This window comes from Pagrus major, chromosome 15 (assembly GCF_040436345.1).
Source record: "Pagrus major chromosome 15, Pma_NU_1.0".
Lineage (NCBI taxonomy): Eukaryota > Metazoa > Chordata > Actinopteri > Spariformes > Sparidae > Pagrus > Pagrus major.
Window position 1 is genome coordinate 13,794,069 of NC_133229.1, and position 20,056 is coordinate 13,814,124.

At 42.6% G+C, this 20,056-nt stretch overlaps 1 protein-coding gene across 1 annotated transcript in view; it reads left to right on the forward strand.

The window, feature by feature from the left end:
- ptk7b (protein tyrosine kinase 7b) overlaps nt 1-20,056 on the forward strand; it is a 78,230-nt gene that overhangs the window by 47,992 nt on the left and 10,182 nt on the right. Inside the window, exons 3-8 of the mRNA XM_073482224.1 lie at nt 3,739-4,035; nt 11,969-12,071; nt 12,330-12,514; nt 14,994-15,141; nt 17,264-17,394; nt 19,068-19,334. Coding sequence (XP_073338325.1) covers nt 3,739-4,035; nt 11,969-12,071; nt 12,330-12,514; nt 14,994-15,141; nt 17,264-17,394; nt 19,068-19,334 — 1,131 coding nt within the window. The remainder of the gene's footprint in view (nt 1-3,738; nt 4,036-11,968; nt 12,072-12,329; nt 12,515-14,993; nt 15,142-17,263; nt 17,395-19,067; nt 19,335-20,056) is intronic.

Genomic DNA, 20,056 nt, shown 5'->3' on the forward strand with positions numbered 1-20,056 from the left:
GTGTGTCTGTTTATGAGTGTGTTAGAGAAGCAGGGCTGCAGTGTGTGTGTGAGAGAGAGATGTAGGTCACGGTGCCGTCCCTGTTTGAACAGTACAGTAAATTTGGCAGATTTCCTCAGATAGACTTAGTCTCTCTCTCTACATCTCGTCTGTCATCCTGTGGTATGTGAAAGCACCTTATCTCTCTGTTGGGACTTTTCCCAGAAGTCATTCACTGTCCAAACACACACACACAAACTCACACTGTATGTCAACGTGCATCTCAAATGAAACCATCAACTGCACGCCGTCCCTCCACCAAAGCTTGTAACATCACTATACACAGAGGAGGCTCAGTGTGATGGAAGTTGGCTCGCTACATCACACCCCAGCTGTAAGCTTGGCACGGAGACAGTGCGCCTGTCTGTGAGCATTACTTGATATATTGTTTGAGGTGGATGTTGGGGATGACTCTGCCGGTGTTTCCAACCCATCTGCTGCCTTTTATCCCAGTTTTACACAGATGGAACAAATTCACAGCCTCTTAGGAGAATTGCTACAGACAATATGCATAAAGAGAAGAGAAGTCTGAACACTCCTTTTGTGCAATAAATCATGTACAGCAATCGCACCGCAGCTCTTTTCAGATGATAGAAAGAAATATTTATGCTAACTTTTAGGTCCATAATCAATAATTCTCTTGATAATTTTTTGCAATTAATAGATTGAGAACATTGAACTTTTAAATCTTAAGAATTGGGATGTGAAACAGATTTTTGAAAATGTCCTAAATAAATAAATTGTTGATAAAGGAAAACTACACAACCAACACAATAAATACAAACGACTCTGTTAACAAAAATTGCATGTAAACATATAGGGCCATATTGAGGTCATGTACATATCATATCAAGTAAGTCTATAAGATATTTGGGATGAGTCAATAACTTATTTATCTTGACAGGCCTTGCAGAAACAAGTTCATTTTGGTGTGTTTTTGCTTGAAAAATAACTCACAAGTTTGTGTGGGAACACTGCAGGCTGCAGCTTCAGTCTCATGTTGGGACAGAGCATGAAAGAACATGAGAATGAAATAAGGCAGGGTAAGATATAAATCTATGTATGGAAATTAAGCAAGATGGTTGGCACTTCAGTCTTGGTGGCACAAATTGAGGTGGAGAGGTTTCATCCTAAGTGAGAAAGAAATTTTACCTGGCACATTGAACTAAAAGCCAATCATGTGGCAGCAGGTGTCTCTCCAGGGGCCTGTAAATTTCTCCCCCACATTGTATTTACAGCTGAAATAAAGGCCACTGAGCTGTGACCTCTAACACAGCGTGTCCACGAAAAGAAAAATCAATTCCCCAAAGAAGCCATCGATTCACGTGGCTGCCAGAGCTGCTGAAATTAAAAACAATATGATGGACTAAAACACACACTGGAGTATAGTGTCATTCTCTCGCAACTCCCAAAAAGTGTGACCAAGGCTGTATCTTTATTAAATGTGCTCCGTTGTTATGGGCCTCTGCTCTCTCCCTCTAAGGTCCAAAAGTATGCTTTTTTAATACACTGACCTTGTCAGACTGAGCAGGTCTGTGTTTTGTTCGTACCTCTTATGCCTATCTTCAACTGTGCATCACTAGAGATGTCTGTGGATTTGTCCGGTTGTAGGAAAATATTCTAATGGTGATAGCTGTCATCTGTCCTTGGTCGCTAATGTTTAAGCTATTTTCTTATTGGGATAGCGCTTCAGTACTGAATAAGGAGGCATTCATCAGTGGCTTTCTGCTTTAACACAAGATTAGTGATGGTTTTATCTGTGTGGGAGGTGTTTAGTTAACAGATGTCTCTTTACTTTAGCTGTTGGCTTTAGTGTGCAAGAACACATCAGACATTCATCTTTGCACGGTATGTGAATTCATAATGCATATCACCAACACATTCTGGAGATATAAGCCTCAGTCTGATCCACTTTAACTTGCATGTGACAGAAATGTTATTTCTACATTTTATTCTTCACATCTTAAGCTAACTTTTTTTGGCTCTCTACCTCTGAATTTTTTGCTTTGAAAATGTCCTGCTGCCTAAAATGTAAGGGGCATTTAAGGCAAACTTATTTGTTCTTGTCATACCCAGCCCTATCACGCCCTCTCTACCTGTCATGTTTGATCAGCTTTTCTGCGTCTTTTTCTGCCGGTCGGCTCGAGCCACCTGCAGCTCAGACAAAGGTGAGCCTGATGAGGAGATGGACAGGCAGGAGCGATGGGATGAGGAGGGTCAGAGATTGAGGAATTACCTTGGCTCATCTTCAACAGGCTCCTTGATTTAACATTATTGAAAGATCCCCTATTTACTTGGCTCTAGTCTTTCAAGAGGCTATGAAGACCTCCACACACATACTCACACAAGCACTCACACTGTTACGCAGGTGTAGGTACGCTAAATCGACTCTAGTGGCAGACCGTTCCTTATGATAACAAACCTTGACATCTGGTATGATAACATTGTGTTACGCAGGACACATGAGGGCCTTCCTTGACACACTATGAAGATGGTTTGAGAATTACCTCCTGTATGTTCACACAAGATGACGAGTCCCTTGTTTCGGGGAGATTTTTCAAATTAGCAACAGTAATGAATGCAGATTGGCATGGAAGACATATCAGTGAACTGACATAAAAATGAGTACATTTTATACAGCTAACAATTAGTTGACTAATCGATCAGTCGAACGGCAGAAAATTAATACTATTTTGATAATCGATTAATCATAAGTATATTTTTTAGCAGAAATGACAGAAAATGCTTTTTTCAGTCTCTCAAATACAGACTGCTTATCTCTGTTTTATATTATATTAAGTTGAATATCTTTGGGTTTTGGACTGACCAAAACATAATTAAAGACATCACCTGGGACTTTGAGAAACTGGGGTCTCCACCTCTACATGATAATTCTTGTGTGAAAACTGGCAGTTTTGCAAAGAAAACATTTGTGTTTCCTGATCGGGGAATCTTTTAAAAGTCATAAAATATGAATTATTAACCATTAATTGGTTAGAAGATAAGTGATCATATCTCTGTTGCTACATAATACAGCAGTGTTGTCACTGACATGTCCTTTCAAGTTCTGGTTGTTCCATGACTGGTATCAAAAAATGTGAAACACAAACAAAAAACCTCTCTAATCAAATGGTGACTATTCCTCGGTTTTCATTCTCATTTGTCACTGTCTTCCCCCTGATTTAGTTTCTTGTTTAGTGCGATCTCTCACCTCATGACTGTGGTGTATCAACTGTGACCTGGAACTGCTATCTCAGTCTTAGTCCAAGTCACACTCTTGTCATTTTCTCCACTGAGACACCAGTAAATAGAGCAGAAAACATGTCTCTCACACAAAGCCTGTACACAGCATCATGAGGGGCAATGAAAGATTTAAGTGTGCGTGAGGATGTGTGTGCAACACATCATGTCTTGTTTGAGAAACGTCATCTGGCTGAGCTGATGGCATATGACTGTGAGATGCATCACCCACTCAGCCTAACTAACGGGAAGGAGTATTTTCTCCGTGTTGGGTCTGATAATTTTACGACAAAATAATTCACAGCTCGCCAGTATTGTCTAAACATCGCATTCCTCCACAAGGCTAAGTGGTCGCCATGGCATACACTTAATGAACGGAAAAAGCAGTAAAATGTTAACAGCAGCTCCATTCTAATACTGTCATTTACTTTCCCCTTCTCGCTCTTTCTCCTTTTCCAGTTCTGTCCATCCAGGCTGGATCCTTTCACTTCACCAAGGAGCCCAAGTCCCAGGATGCCTTGCACGGCCGCAGTGCCATGCTACGCTGCGAGGTCAGCGATCCATCTGACATCACTTACCGCTGGCTCCACGAAGGCCAGCGCCTGGAAAACGACGACAGGCGCTTCCAGGAGAGCAGCAACCTCAAGTTCACCGCTGTGGATCGGCAGCTGGACGCAGGGAGCTTTGAGTGCGTCGCAGAGAAAGCGGTCACGGGAGAGATACTCCACTCCACGAACGCCTCATTCAATATCAAGTGTGAGTGTTTGATTTCAAGCTGTTCTCACCCTCCATTCTAGGAAAACAAACCCTCCTGAGTGAAAATTGCCAGCTGACAGGGTTTCATAATGGCAACGAGGGTGTGCATCCAGTTTCTGGATCAAAAAAGTAAAACAAAAGTCAGAGTATAAAGTGACAGGTAGTATGAGCCTAAGGAATGTTTCCACCTTGTTGCCTTGTTCTTTGTGGCTTCCTCTTGCTCTGTCCAAAGGAAACTGGATATGTGTACCACCAAGCATGTGTTTCTTGTTGCTTCTCCGTTGTGTAACACTCTCTTTTCCCGTATAGCATCAAAAGGCTTTTGTCAGGAAGTTCTGAGCAGTGTAATTTACTTTTGAGCTCTATAATTATTTAGGTTTAGATTAACACGGCCCTACTTACTCCAGCTTTAATCCATGTCAGGCATTTTCTAACCTTTTTTGTCCCATTAAGGGGGTGACGCACTAGTGTCTTAATGTTGTTGTTTAGCCCCATAACCAAACCTCAATCACCCTCTTAAGTTTCAGAGGAAGCCATGGGAATTCTGCACAACCCTGTTTGGGATAAATAACAACCTTGTTCACGTATTGTGGAGGGCCCTCAGGTACCAGTTGTTACTGAAAAGCCTTTGTGTCTTACAAACACTGAGTTTGTACTGATGGCAGAAGAAAACAAAAAGCAAAGCAGAGTGAAAAATGGCTCCATCTGGAATATGTTGTCCTCTGTAGCAGCATTCAGCCGGGGGGTTTTTCTTTGCGGTGATGTTAATTGTTCAAAGGCTGATTACGAGAGCAGATGAGTGTCCAGACCTCCGAGTAGCGAAACTGAGAGACCGACTGAGTGGGACAGACAGAGGGAGAGAGCAGAGCCTTAACCCCCACTGTATGATGTGTCTCCACCAGTGGATATTTGTGGTCTGTGATGTTGAGCACCGTCTCTAAACGATTAAAAGTTTTAGCCACACAGACCAAAGGAGCACATCAGTTTTCCAAACCATGTCTCATCTGAAGGGAGCTGCTTTTATGTGTTGCAATTTAACATGATGTAGTGTGTCAATAAAGCTCAACTGACATACTCCCACAGATTAGAAAGAAGAGAAAACGAGTTAGACATGAAGCGCCAGTTCTTGAGAGCTGCATCGTGACCCAGAATACACTGTGTTATCTGCCAGGTCATTAATATTCCCACGCATTGGAGCAGACAGGCATATTTTTATTGGAAGGAAGGTGGTGTAATAATTTAAAAGAAAAACACTTTTTTTTCTTGCTGAACTCCTTTTATCATGGAAATGTATATGAGCACTTGTTTATATATAAGTGGTTGTACATTTTAGTGCAGATGTGCTTTCTTCTCACACACATTCAGAGAAGAGTCAAAATATGTTGGTCTAAGTAAAAAATAAGCGGCGACTTGATCCCCACCAATGTCTTCAGGCATATACAGATCACACAAACATCCACATTCATTATAGAGAAATGGTTTAAGAGGTAGCATGTTAAAGCTGCTATGTTTTATATCAACAGTGGATGAAATTATTGTGTAATGTGATCAGTGTAGCTCATAGTGACAATTATCATCAACTCTGCAGTTCCCCTCAGCTGTATGGAGCTACTCAAGCTCATATTTGTTTTTTCTGCTCACAATTTTACTGTTTTAGTTTACTGTCTTACTTTGGTATCATTTCTAATACTGCAGGCAGCTGTTTTCAGTAAAAGACTCTAGAAACCTAGTGTACTCATCTGCCCAGCTTAGACTTTAGCTGGTGCACAAAGTGGAGCATTTAGTGGCTAATGAGTCGGATATTTAGTGGAGAACAAATTAATGCTAATGTTGCCCCATCTATTTGGTATGCAAATAACATGCTTGGCAAGGGTCTGTGAAACCATTGAAAGTTTGTGAATGTGAGGGGGAAAATCAAGGCCTTGAAAGTTTAAACAAAAAAAAAGCTTAAATAGACATGGTTCATTGAAAGTGCTGGAAAATATAAAAATAAATTTGTTCTGTAACACAGCAGTAAACCTGAGAAGTGTCCACACATTTAATCCAAACAAGTAAAACAGAGGCAAAAGTAAAAAATAAAAAAACATTCCACACACTAAATAATGCTCCCATGAACAGTGTGATGTGTGTGTGATGTTTCAGGCAGAAACGCACCTTACCTGTGCAGAGGCTCACCCAATATGACCTGTCTGGTGCCTTGGAATTCCTTGAAAAGCCATTGAATTTGTTTAAAAAGGTGTGAAAACCCTGAAATAAGCAATTGTTAACCAACAGGTTTGCAGTATCAACTTATAAGTGCATCAGTGTTCGGCTAAAAAAAATTAAATCAATGCAAGTTTCAGTAAATAAATCGTGGATTTTGAATTTGGCCCTCTGAAGCACCTCACTGCGTTGACCAGTGTATCTTCAATGTACTCAACAACACACTTACTTTGTATCAGGATTCAAAATGACAAATGCATGTGACATGTCCTTATTGCTGCCGGTAATCAGCATACATCTTCGCATGCAGTCTGAGGATGCTGGGTAGGCATCATATCAAGTAGCCTTTCAAATCTAAAATTGGCTGTGTGCAAAGGCTTTTAGCAAAACCACTATGAGGACAGGGCAGAGATATGATGCCAGCTACATGTTTCTCCCTTTTCAGAGACCACAGTGCTACAGACACTCAGTACATGGAGCAGATATGAACAGCAGCAGATACATAGCTGCGAGGCAGATATTAATGGATACAATGTTATCAATGCAGTTCACGTTAATATTCTGCTGGAAATAGTCACATCGATAGCTTTGTATCAGTTTAACACGAATGCAGCAATATGAGTGGACTCCTCAGGCATGACATGAGACAAGAAGCCACTCACAGAAAAATGTCTGTCCTCTGTTAAAGGAGAAACGAGATAATTTACAGCACAACGCACTGAATCAAACCCACAAGTAGAATACAGTAATAAATCATCCTAATTACTTTGCATGTTACATCTATCTGTATATCAACACATTTAGCTGTCCTTCTCTGGATCACTTTAGATGGATCAGACCATGTTTTGACAGATGTTCTCATATTTCCCCAACATACATTTAACGGGCGATAAAGCCGCACACAGCTTTAAAGTAAAGACCCCCTCTGGCAGTAATCCTGCATGTGCGTTCGCTCATGTGTATGCTAGTTTGCGTGCGTACTAGTAAATGTGGGTTGTAGGGGGGTTGGGGGGTGGGTTATTCCATATATACTGTACATGGACTGTACTGGAGTAGATTGTCCCCCCTCCCCCTCCCGCCCTCCACAGGGAGAGAGTTAATTTATCTTGCTCTCAATGGTGGGTGGGCAAATCTTGCCAGTTGAGAGTTATTCAGAGTAATTATCCCCCCTCTGTTTTCACTAATAGAGGTTTTAGCCCCCCCTTCATCCTTTTGTCCCGCCCGGTCACTGGGTCTCCATGGCGAGACCGCGTCCAGCAGAGGCGTCGGGCTCAGTCATCACTATTGTCAGCATGTTTGTTGGTCCTGGAGGTGACGCTTCACTTGACTCTCGGTATCAGGATGCAGACTGACAGTGTTGTGGAGTATGTTAGCTCGTAGGAAGAGGGAGAACAGAGTGGAAACACAGGGAAGAAGGCACTTTTTGTTTAATCTTTTAAATCACACACACGCCATCTTGGTTTAATCACACAGCATGTGTCCTTCCTTAACCTACTTTAATGCAGCAGATGCATCTTGGCGCATCCTTACTGATTGCCAGTGCACATCCTGTCATAGTTCCTACATCTTCTTTTCCTGTAATTTTTTCGAGCTGACGAAATGCAGCTCTTCCTCATGCTTAATGATCCAGGCTCCATCCGTCAGCTTCTCCCCTGCAGAGTGACTTTGCTCCACTGTCTCTGTCTCTGTGACTCTTTTTCCCCCCTCACCCTCCCCTTTCTACGTTGTCACAGCAGTAGCATCTCTTGAGTTGCTGTGGTTTGCTGCCTGGTCTGCTGACCTCTGTCAGCCACAGCTGATAAAATCTGACACCTCATTCAAAACAGCAAGCTGAGTCTGTCACGCTCTTCCCAAGAGTGCAAGGGCACTTTTTCCTTTTTTTTTTTTGACAATATGAAGCTGCTCTGCCACATGTTTTAGTTACTTCTATAGCCATATGGTGCTGTCTGTCAAATCCTATACCCAGCACCGCTCTGGATAACACAATCCACCCTGCCTCTCTCTGTTGCAGAAACCCTTCTCCATGGCAACAAATCAGCTCATTGAGTGAAACAGACTAACACACACTGGTACAGCTGCATTTTGGCACGGTGAGGGACGAACGGTCCAAGCATCTGCCTTCACAATATCCTCACAATTCATCTGTTATCATCCCCATGTTGATAGAGCTTCCTGTTCTGCCTCCAACATAATAATTATACACCCCTAATTATGGCGTTAGCTGCCAGGCCTGCTCCAACACTTAGTCATGCATTCTGAGAGGGATTACGGGGAAGTATTTGCCACTAATAGGTTATGAAAGAGTGCCTTCTGTTTGTCGAGTGGACAGCTGGAGAAACCTGAGTTGTGAATGGAGTTATGAGCAGTGCAAAAGTTAGAATGTGCGACTGTCAGAGAATCCAGGTCAATTTGAAAATGAAATGATACAGAGAATTGGTCATGAGTAGGAGAAACGTTAGACAGTCACAAGGCAATGTGTGTTGATTTGGTGTTCATTGTTCACGGAGATCAGGCAGTGTGTCCTGTACTGTGATTACTTTTTCCTACATTATGTAGGCCCTTTATTTGTCTCGTTGTTTTTCCTCTTATTGCAGGCTCATGCTGCTGGAATGTGAAATATTTCTTCCAAATATAAAAAGGTGTCTGAGGGTTTTTCCCAGGACTGACATACCAGACACCGAGAGGTGTTTGTTGAATCACTTTTTTTTTCTCCAATTGGCAAAAGACAGCAGAAAAACATAGACCTGTATGAAAGTATCACTTTAAAATGCAGCTGTGTCTCCTGAAGTTGACAGTTTGACACCCACCTGTTGCTCCAAGCAGGTTAAAACACATTTTTTGATTTCATTTAGCAAATGTCAGTCACACTGCAAATGATAGTTGTTGTTTCATCACCCTTTTTCTGACTCTCTCCTCCTCCTCAGTGACTCACTGTTTCCCCTTCTGGTTTGTCGGCCCCCATACGCTTCCAGTGCACTAATAACAGGTCTGTCTGGAGCGTCTGGCCCCAGGTCCCCATTGCTGGCATGGCCTTCATCACCTCCTCCTCACTAAGCTGCTGGAGCTATTGACTTGAATGTCCTTGACTGAGATGCACAACCAATTAGAACTCTCAAAAGAGGTTTGAGTACATTTACGCGCATGCAGTCTTGCTTTGGGGCACAGCATCACTCTACTGTATTTCACACCTCACCACCACAAACACTTTTCTCTAACAGACATATAAACACACACATTTGTTCCACTCTAGCGTGATGTGCACACACACACTCATAGTTGTTGGGGCATCTGTTTTAGGAGGAAGCTAATGAGCGCAGATGGGGATATAAGCAAGAGGGTTGGAGGCCCTGTTACTGTGGAGACGGGTTTCCCATGATCCCCCTGGGCCAGCTTCCTGTGTTATTCATTGTGACAGGTCTTCCTCTAGCGCCCCCTCTGACCTCACAGTGGTGCTGCCCCCCTCCCTCTCCACCACTCTCAGGTGGAAGCTCATGCCATGCATATTTCATAGATGATCCAGAGATGCAGCCACAGTATTCAGCCACGGGCCAAATGAATGGAGCCCGCCATGATGGAATGTCTTACACTAATACACACGAGACACACAAATGCACACAAAAAACCCCTCGTGGACTCATGCATAAAATAGGGCAACCCAAACAAACATGCTCTCTCTGTGAATTAGATGTTTGCACCCTGTAACAACACTGGGTTGGTGCACGCCACATAACCACAGCTCATATATCATCACATAAATAACAATTAGCGCTGATCTCACTCGGTGTAAACATTAAGTATTTGTGTAGGCAACACACAACCCCAAGATAAGGGGAATTCCTGCAAGGTAACACAAAGGCTGTATCACACAGCAGGTCTGCAGGTCCTTAAGAAGTTTTTAAATGTTCTGAATTCAATTTTATAAAATTAGGCTTTAAAAATGATTAGGTACACAGTAAATTTATTCATAATTTTTTTTTACAACTCTAGGGTTTCAAAAAATGAAACTAGGCTTGCATAAAATGGAGTGTGGAGGATGAATTGAAGAGTCTCACAGCCTGAGGAATGAAGCTGCTCTGAAGTCTAGTGGTATAGCATTAATGTTGAGGAGGTGTTACTGCCAGTCCAAACTGTCTGGGGTCTGCTTGTGAGGAAGTCCAATATCCAATTGCAGAGTGTTATACCAAGCAGAGAGTGTTAGGTTTTCCAATCAGCTTCATGGGTGAGATCATATTGAATGCTGAGCTGAAATCAACAACAAGCATTCTGATGTAGCTTTTTTTTAAATTTCCCAGGCATGTGAAGGCTGAGTGGATACTGAGTGGGCAGTGGATATAGCAAATATCTCAAATATGAATGCGTTAGGTACTTACTTGCCACAAGTTGCCATAAATTAAGCTCTTCTGTATGAAAGTCCACATTTCTGATGTTGAAAATATTTAAACATACCACTGAATTCAATTCTGTCTCTTTGATTTATACTTGTATTTACCTGTTGGCAAAGTGGAGATAAACCTAACTCAATCTGATAACCATACCACGTATATGCTGCTGCCTTTATACCTGCAATGCTTAAACAAGAAAACTAGAACAAGATTCATCTAAAAGTCGGTCTTAAATATGGTTAAAAATATTTTTGAAAAGGTCTTAAAAAGCATTAAATTTAAGTCTCTGATAACTGTAGACATCCTAATTACAGCCAAATGTAAGGTGTCTCTACCCAGAGGAAACAACTTTCTCTAATTAACTGTGAAATATTTTTTAATGCATCCAATACACTTCATCTAGCTAGCTCAGCAGCAGAAAGTGATTTATTTTGTCAGCAGAAGAGTCTCCATCAGATCAAATTCAGAATTGTAATGGCTGACACTGAACTTCTGGCTTGCAGGAGCCACCACTGCCCTTCACATTGAAAGAGGGATGAAATGGCTCATGAGATAAATCTACTAGTCTGCCTTCAACATTTGAAAAGTGATCTTATGCTGCCCTTCTTTTAGGAGAATGTAGGAATGATTTGCCACTGTGATGATATCTTGACATACTGTATATAGTGGATATATATATCCCAGAGCACTGGGTCAAACCCTTAATGGGAAAACCACTCTGTTCCCCTCATTTCTCATTGCACCATGATGCGTCCAGGGGACGACTATGGATCAATTTCCCGCCATCTGTTTTCTTCATTTGTCCTCTTGCTCATCTGTCACTCTGACACCATTGATCAGGTTTCGCGTTTCTTGTGTGAGGGATGCCTCTCATCACTTTGTTGTGGCATTTGCTCATCTGATGATGAAGTAATGTAGACACACCTGATCTGGTTTGAGGTAATATTCCTGCATTTTTAAAATTGGTGTGCTAAGGTCAGAGGTCAAAAGTTGTTCACTGTTTCCTGAATTTATGGGCAGCACAGTATCTCTTTCAACAGTGTAAGTCTATGAGCTGTCCATTAAATGTCCATAAAAAGCACTGTAAAGGCCCTGTGAGTTCAGGAGAGAGGACCCTATAGCTCACCACGCTGCCTCTGTTCCTGAGTCACAGTGCTGTCACAGTAATGTGCCCCTCTGCCCTCATCCTTGCAGCACACATTAGCATCTCCGTGTGTCCCGCAAGGACGGACGACATGACGACCACTTAACTCAATTTTTCCTCCTGTCCTTCTCCTCCATTATTCCTCCTGTCCTCAGATGCTTCCTCACTCCTCCCGCTTACAGTGTCCTCTGTTTTTCCTCCTCAGGGTTAGAGAGTGGTGGTGTGACTCTGAAGGAGCCCGCCTCAGAAGGGGACATCGAGAGCTCTGCGCCAGTCACGTTGCGCTGTCATATTGACGGACACCCACGGTGAGTCTCCTCCCATATCACCTCAAGTTCAGAGCTCACAGGGTTAAGGATCATGTGGAGGACTGTACTGAAAACTATTCTTCTGTCCTGGTTGGCCTCTCTCATGGCCTTATGTTCTGCTTGTCCTATTCTTCTTCTCTTCACCTTTGTACCTTCTTTTTTGTCTTCATCAATCACACGACTCTTCCCCGATTTTTGTCTTCTCTTGTCCCTAACCTCTCTCATGCCTTTCCTCTCTAATCCTCTTCTTCTTCTCAGGCCGACATGCCAGTGGTTCAAGGACGGGGTGAAGCTGACAGAGAAGAGCCATCAGATCAACAACAAGGAGAGGACGCTCACCTTCAAGAGCGCCAGTCCGGACGACAACGGCCTGTACTACTGCTGCGCCAAAAATGCAGCCGGGCATGTCTGCAGCAACAGCAATTTCACACTCAACATTATAGGTGTGTGTGTGTATGCTTGTGTGTGTGTGTGGCCTTTTGTCACATCCACTCTGACAGTGTAAAGGATCTTTGGTTTCTCAGTTGTTTCTTCTGCCACTCTTTGCATGACTTAACCCATTATTCATTAAGTATTACCCCGTTGAATTCACCCTACGGCATTGCCTGTAGAAATGTACCAATTCTTTGTTACAATTGTTTCAAATATGGCTGCAACTAATGATTTTTGTAAAAAAGAAAAAAAGATCAGTGCAACATCCCAGAGCCCAAAGCGACGTCTTCAAATTGCTTCTTTAGTCCAACCAACAGTCGAAAACCAAACGACTCGTCATTTACTCTCATAAATGATAAAGAACAGCAGATAGTCCTTACAGTTAAAGATGCACTATGGAACTTTTTACGTTTACTTTTTTTCGTATTCGTACATTTGTATTTTGAGTTATGAGAATAAAACGGCATATTGTCTATCAGGTCAAGACCAGATGACTATATAACCACAATTCTTACATAGTGCACCTTTAAGAAGCTCGAACCAGCAAATGTTTTTTGTTTAAGAAATGACTGATAGATTACCAAAAAAGCAGTTTAACCAGAAAACACTAGAAAATAGTAAAAAAAAATGCTCCACACAATTTCAAAGAGCCCAAAGCGATGTCTTTATATTTCTTTTTTTGTCCATCTAACAGTCCTTTATTTATTTTTGCTATTTTATAAATTGGAATAAAATCAGCAGTTCCCCACATTAGAGAAGCTGGAAGCAGTGACTGACAATTTTGCTTGAAAATGACTTTAATGGGTAACAATTTGCTCATTACTTCTCTGTCAATTAACGAATAGATTTAATCAACTAATCCTTTCAGCTGTAATTAATAATCAGATATCTTCAGCTTTCAGGAAATATTCCCACTTCTGCCAGGAAGTGCGGTGAAGAGGAGGAGGGGGTGTTTTACACCATTAGTGGTGAGAGAAAGCAGGAAGAGACAGTGATGGCGTTCCTAATGTGATTACCTGAGAGTGTGTTAGCACCTTCCTCCTCCGCCACCCACACAGACAGAAACATCATAAACATCCACAGAGTGAACAATAACATCAGCTCCCTCAGCAACAGCAGCGTCCTTCTGTTGATCTGAGTGTTACTGCAGCTTTCACAAACAGTGTTGATGTACGGGGAGATTATTTGTATTTCTGCAGGATCGCAACAGGACTTTTGTTGTTACTCTCTGTGTGTGTGTGTGTGTGTGTGTGTGTGTGTGTGTGTGTGTGTGTGTGTGTGTGTGTGTGTGTGTGTGTGTGTGTGTGTGTGTGTGTGTGTGTGTGTGTGTGTGTGTGTGTGTGTGTGTGTGTGTGCCCTTCCTGTGTATTACACGGCAGAGCTAGTACTGTACATACCGCAGCACATCTGTGTGAGAAACCTGATGCCCTGTTCCACTCTAATTAGCCACCTGCAGCACATACACTCGCCGACACGCTAGGTTAGCACCTGGCTGAAGGAAGAATGGATAATTGTTGAGTTTCCAGTTACCATGTCGCCACCCTCTGCTCCTCTATAGGGCTTCACCTTAAGGAAAAGCTGACAGATTTAGACAGGTTTTCAATGAACGGTCACAGCTCCTTAAGATGAGGCCCTCGCTCAGACTTCCTGGGTGGGCCAGGTGTGCTTTCTTTTTCTTCACACAAACCAGTAGTCACATCCTAATACTGCTACTGGCACCGCTCCTCCATGAGCTGTTCAGAATTGAAAAATACAAACACTAAATCCTGGATTAAGGGTATTTTCATGTTCCCATTTCTGTATTGAGCGCAACACCCTTCAGCTTTGTATTTGGAGTATAACAATGTCCTTAAATATTTGTGGTAATTACTACTCCTCCAGGTTGTTCGCTACCAAATCTCTGGCAGGTCAGAGCAGCCAAGTGTTGGCCAGAGCTAACACTGGATGCCTGGCAGGGTAGAAGGGGTCAAAAGAATGTTAATTGAGGAAAAAAATGCCATTAAATCATTCTTGGGTGATATGAAATGAATACAAAACCTCCATCCTTTAAAAATACAAAACAACCATTCTTATTCATTGTTTACCATTTGAGATATGCATCAAATTGATCAGTCAGGGACAGATTTTTCTCGTTTCCAGAGTATTTGACCCCACTTGAGTCCTTCTAACCCCACTTTCTTCTAATATTGTGAATTTAAGTAATCGCAGAGAAAAGGGAGATGATCTCCTGTGAAAAAAGGAGGAGAAGATGGTGCAGATAAGCTATAGGGTCTGTTCATTGACCTCATTAAGCCTCCCCGTGAGGCCCCCCTGAGGTGTTGACACACACCGCCACCTGAAGGCCACTTGCTTACGAGCCTCATGCTGCTGTTGGCAGCTTTTAATAAAAGCCCCAGAGCAGATCAGTGTACGGACATCCACACAGATGGAACTTGATGGTCGGATGCCTGCACACATAATAATACAGATGTTTGTCTACCTCTCTCACAGATAAGAGTTTTCCGAGGCCGGTGGTCACTCCGGAGAACCAGGTGGTGTTGAAGAACGAGGAGGCTGCGCTCCACTGCCAGTTCACCGCTGAACCGCCCCCAACGCTGGAGTGGTATCACGAAAACGAGCTGCTGGCAAACAAGACTCGGTATGTTGAGGGCTAAATCCTCCCTTCTGCTTCGCTCTTTTCTTTCTCATCATCCATCTCTTACAGCCCCTCTCCCACCCACATCCTGCCCCCACTTCATTCCCTCTCCTTTCTTACCATTATATAAGCTCCAGCTTCGGGGATTCCTTTGAACCCAATGAGGTGGAACTCTTGCATCGGGCTCTCGGCTCTCTGTGTGCTGTTACTACTCAGTCTTAAGATGGATTGCGCATTAAGGAATATTATTACTGGAACAGAGCACAGTAAAGTTTCTCTGCAGTCTACCATACATCACCTGAACGCAGCCTTTCTCTCCAGCCTATCATAAGGTACTTTGTAGCTCTCCAGTAAGAAGAAAAAAACCCTACGATCAGCTTAGCAGCATGTCCCCTATAAAACCATAAGAATGAGATAATAACCAATTTCTATACCAAATGCCAAGTCCCCCTTCGGGGTTCATAGCACCTCATGTTTATACACAGTAACATTGTGGGCGGCTTGTTCCACATGGAGAGGTTTTCGATTTTAAAGTGATTATTGTGTTCAGTGAGGGACGGATGTGAAGGACTCCATCAATAGTTATTCGGTGTGTAATGAGCTTGTCAGAGGCGAGTTCGGTCACCTCAGCAGTGATGACTCAGCAGCAGGATTGCTGGTGCTAGTGCTGTGTAATGAGCATGAGTATAAAAACACACACACTGTATTCCAAGGAGGCCTGGTGTGTTTGTGTTTATTGATCTGGGCTGATATAACGCCAGAGGAATGCAGCTGCTCTGCAGGGGTTATCGTCTGTTTTGCACCTGCACTGTTCAGACAACCCCCCTTTTTATGTGCGAATGTTTGATGAAGGTTGTTTTCCATAAGCATGAAACCAAGAAAAAACATGCCAGTGTAAGCTCACGGCTATTTTTGCAGACAGAAAAAAAATATTGCCCCATGGGTCAAACCAACTGTGGAGGCAAAAATCTGAAATTGTATTCTGTATGAGTAGGATCAAATGTAGCTATTAAGATGATTCCCTCTTTTCATTTTGTTTTTGTGGTTATTTTAGACTGTTTCTTCGCAGTGAAGTAATATTCCACAGACTTGTTCTCCATTTCTCCGGTGGAAACTCACACAAGCTCCCAAAGCTCATTTCCCTCCCGCTATTGAACAGACAAGAAGAGAAGAGATGGCACAGAAATATCAGCCCTCCTGAGGGAATCCAGTGCAAAACCAGATAATCTTGGATGAATCCTGCTTTTGGAAAACTCTCCTCAGGAATTCCCCAGCTTCCTAAATGCATCCAGCAGTGCTTTTTACTTATTTCACTCTGTTTTACATATCCTCATTTCCCATGAGCTTCATAACGACTTTTTCATACAGCTGTGATGAGCTGTTGAGTTGTCCGGTCTGTGGAGCTGATTTCTGTGCTGCCTGGGATGTGCAGCTCCTTATCTGTCATCCCTGGAGCTGGCTTAAGGTCAGCCTTTAATTACTTCTCATCCCGTCCATCACTGGCACCAATACTCCCTTCAGCCTGCCAGATCCCAGTGGCCAGCCGTCAGGAAAAGCACAAGACTCTTTTTTAAAATGAACTCACTATGTAGGACACATTTCTTTGTGTTCTTTGAACAGACTCTAAGTATTTACTTTAACCTATTTAGAGCAGCAGATGGCCTGGGTTTTAGTGAATCAGGGCAATTCAGATAGATTCAGGTAATATGCCTAACAAGAAAAAGTAGGCCCATGTTAAAATAGCCTAGACTTTCAGGCACTCATTCTTTCGTGTTTACCACTACAGCAGAGGTTATAACTCATGAGCCAGCACAAGACCTGTACACTGGACGGTGTCACTGGGTTAACTTGAGCTGAGGTCAGGCGATTGTTGTGCAAGTGGGCATGAAGAGGCCTGTTTAATGATTTTTTTCTATCCGCCCAACACGCAGACAGTTAAAGAGCATATGAAACCCAACTCACGACATGACTGTTTCATTAGTAGTAGTTTCAACTCTATTACAGACAAATGTGATCTGATTACAGCTTTACTTTGTAACTGTTACCCCCAACACTGGTGATGGTGAGACAGTATAAACAAGGCGATCTGGAGGTGTAACCTGTCTGATTTGTTTCTTCCCGACAGTGTGGTCCTGCTCTCGAACGGCACACTGCTGATCACCCAGGTCAAGCCCAGGAACACAGGGACTTACAAGTGTGTTGGCCGTGGCCTCAGAGGGTCCCACGTTACGCTGGAGGCCTCCCTACTCATAGCAGGTACACACACTAACACACACACACACACACACACACACACATATTTGCAGTTGTTGAACTGGTGAGAGATAAACACCTGTGTATGTAATCTGAGAGCGAGAGGGGGCATTTGGATTACATATTTATCCTTCCCCTCCATCTCATTCTGCCCTCCCCTCTTCTTCTTCTGGCTCTTTCACTTAGAGCCAGATCTCTCCGATGATAATGACATTCCCTTATTGACATCCGGACCAGCTGTATCCACTACACACGCCGTGCCGGAGCATTTTCCTGCTTCCCCTCCATATTATTTCCTCCAACAGTCCAGCTGTTTGCCAAGCTTGTTTAGCTCAACAAACTTTCTCCAAAGTGCAGCAGCACCTGGCTGAACATGTGTTAGATAACACACCAGTATGACTCAAACTGGCTAACGAGCAGCGTAATTATGAGGTTGTGAAATGTTTAACGTAATTAGACCTGCCCTGTGATCGTCATCCAACTTCAATAGAGGTTGACTTGTGAGAAATGTGAACAGGTGTTTAAACCACTATAAAATGAAAAAATAACATCAGGACTTTAATAATACAACTTTGTGGTTGTACATAAAGATTAGGTTACAGGTACACACAGAGAAAACAATGTAATGTAATATACAAGTCTAGACACATCAGAGTTTTTAATATTGCACATTACAGCGCCTGCTTTTTTCCTGTCTAAATCCACTACTCTTTAAATGTCTGCTTGAGCTTAAAGCAGGAACAAGCTATAGTATCTTCTCATCTTACTAATCAGCCAGCATTTTGAAATGCAAGTGCATGCAAGTCAAATATTTTGAATGAGCTTAGGGCTGGAATTTCTCTGCGTTTCAGGGTCCCAAGTACTTTATTCCTCCCGAGCAGCCCCTTTTCCCCAAGGGTTTTGGATTAACGAGGTTCGACTGTATCTGCAGTTTTAACCCAGTGATCCGCAGCTCCATTTAAATACCTTAATTCACTTAATCTGATGGTAATCCCTGCAGGCATTATAGGGGATTGTGTCACAGTAGAATTCAGTATTTAGGGGACAAGTTTAAACAGTCACTCCATCGTAGCTCCACCTCATTCACTTCACTGCCCCCCTTACCCTCCTCCACCCAGCTCCGCTTCTCTTTCATCTGCTGAGAAATGTGTGTTTCGCTCTGTTCTCATTAATCGATTTAGATCTTAGACTAGTAGAAGGTCGAAGCCATTGACCAGCTTTCGGAGCATTGTCGGCCAATAAAGAATTAATGACTTCCATTTGGGACACACGCAGTATTAAACTACACAGTAGTGGGAGGTCTTGTGAGTCCACAGATCACATTCCACTTTCTGTATAGGGGCTGCCAGTTTTGATATGACCCACCTCACACATTCCCTAGTTAATTCCCATACAACCTATATACTCAGTTCGCCTACTGTGCGCTTTGTTCTCTAATTACTGTGGCCTGTGCTACAAATCAGAGGACTTTTCCTAACAAGACAGGAAATCCGTTAGCAGAACTGTGTGTTGGAATTAAGCATGCTCTTGGCTGCTCATGAAATTCAAAAGTCAGTAATGCTTCCGTGGCTTTGAAGACAGATGGATGATTATCAGGGGCCTCGTGTGAATGGAAATCAATTTCAGCATTCAGATTGCTACTTCAAGCTGAAAATTCTCCCTGCTCTCCACTACAGAGATAGAGGACATGGTGCCCAAGATGTCTAAGGTTTTCACAGCGGACACCCTGCAGCGAGTGGCCTGTCGTCCCCCACGCGGCAGACCTGAGCCGGAGGTTTGGTGGGAGAGAGAAGGTCAGCGGGTGCCCACAGAGGGCAGAGTGTACCAGGATGAGCTGGATCTGGTCTTCAGTCCCACAGAGGGGGGCGATTCTGGCACCTACACCTGTGTGGCCCAGAACAAGGCAGGACGCAAGACACAGGAGTTCACCTTCACTGTGGCCAGTGAGTCATACTCAGATTAATTTAAAGGGACATTTAACTAGTTTCAGTGTTTTCTGAACTTTACCCATACTAAAGATGAAAAAGTCTGATGTCACTTCAGTTTTGACAAGGGATGTTAATGATCATTTATCGATTAATCACCGTTAAGAATTTAACCAATTAAAAATGTTTTAACTGACAATCAGAGATGGGCACAAATACATAAGAAAGTGTCTTGTTACAACTTACAAATATTTGCTATCAAATATATCATAATAAAATTCACAATACTGGTATGAAAAAATGTATTTAATTAAAATACATATAATTTTTCTTGGACCAGTTGATGATAGCAACAGACGTCTCAGATTTTGCCTCGAACATAGATCATTTCAGTGGTTTAAACAGTTTTCGAGTAGAAAAACATCCAACATATTTCATGCATTATTAACAATTAACTGGAAATCGATTGTTAAGGTAGCCAACTATCAATTAAAGGAACTGCTTAAAATTTGCATCCCTAATTTTGATCCCTAATTCTATTTAAAATCTGTTTCTAAATCACTTAAACAGAGAGAGGAAAATCTGATGAAGTTATGTAAAGAACGAAGTGGTCAGTTTTCACTGTAGGGGAAAATAAAGGATTAAAACACAGGGGATGTAGCTGTGCAAGGCACTAAGAGAATAGGATGATTTTTCTTTTTATCGTAACATATGAATGAGGATGCATGATAATATCAGCA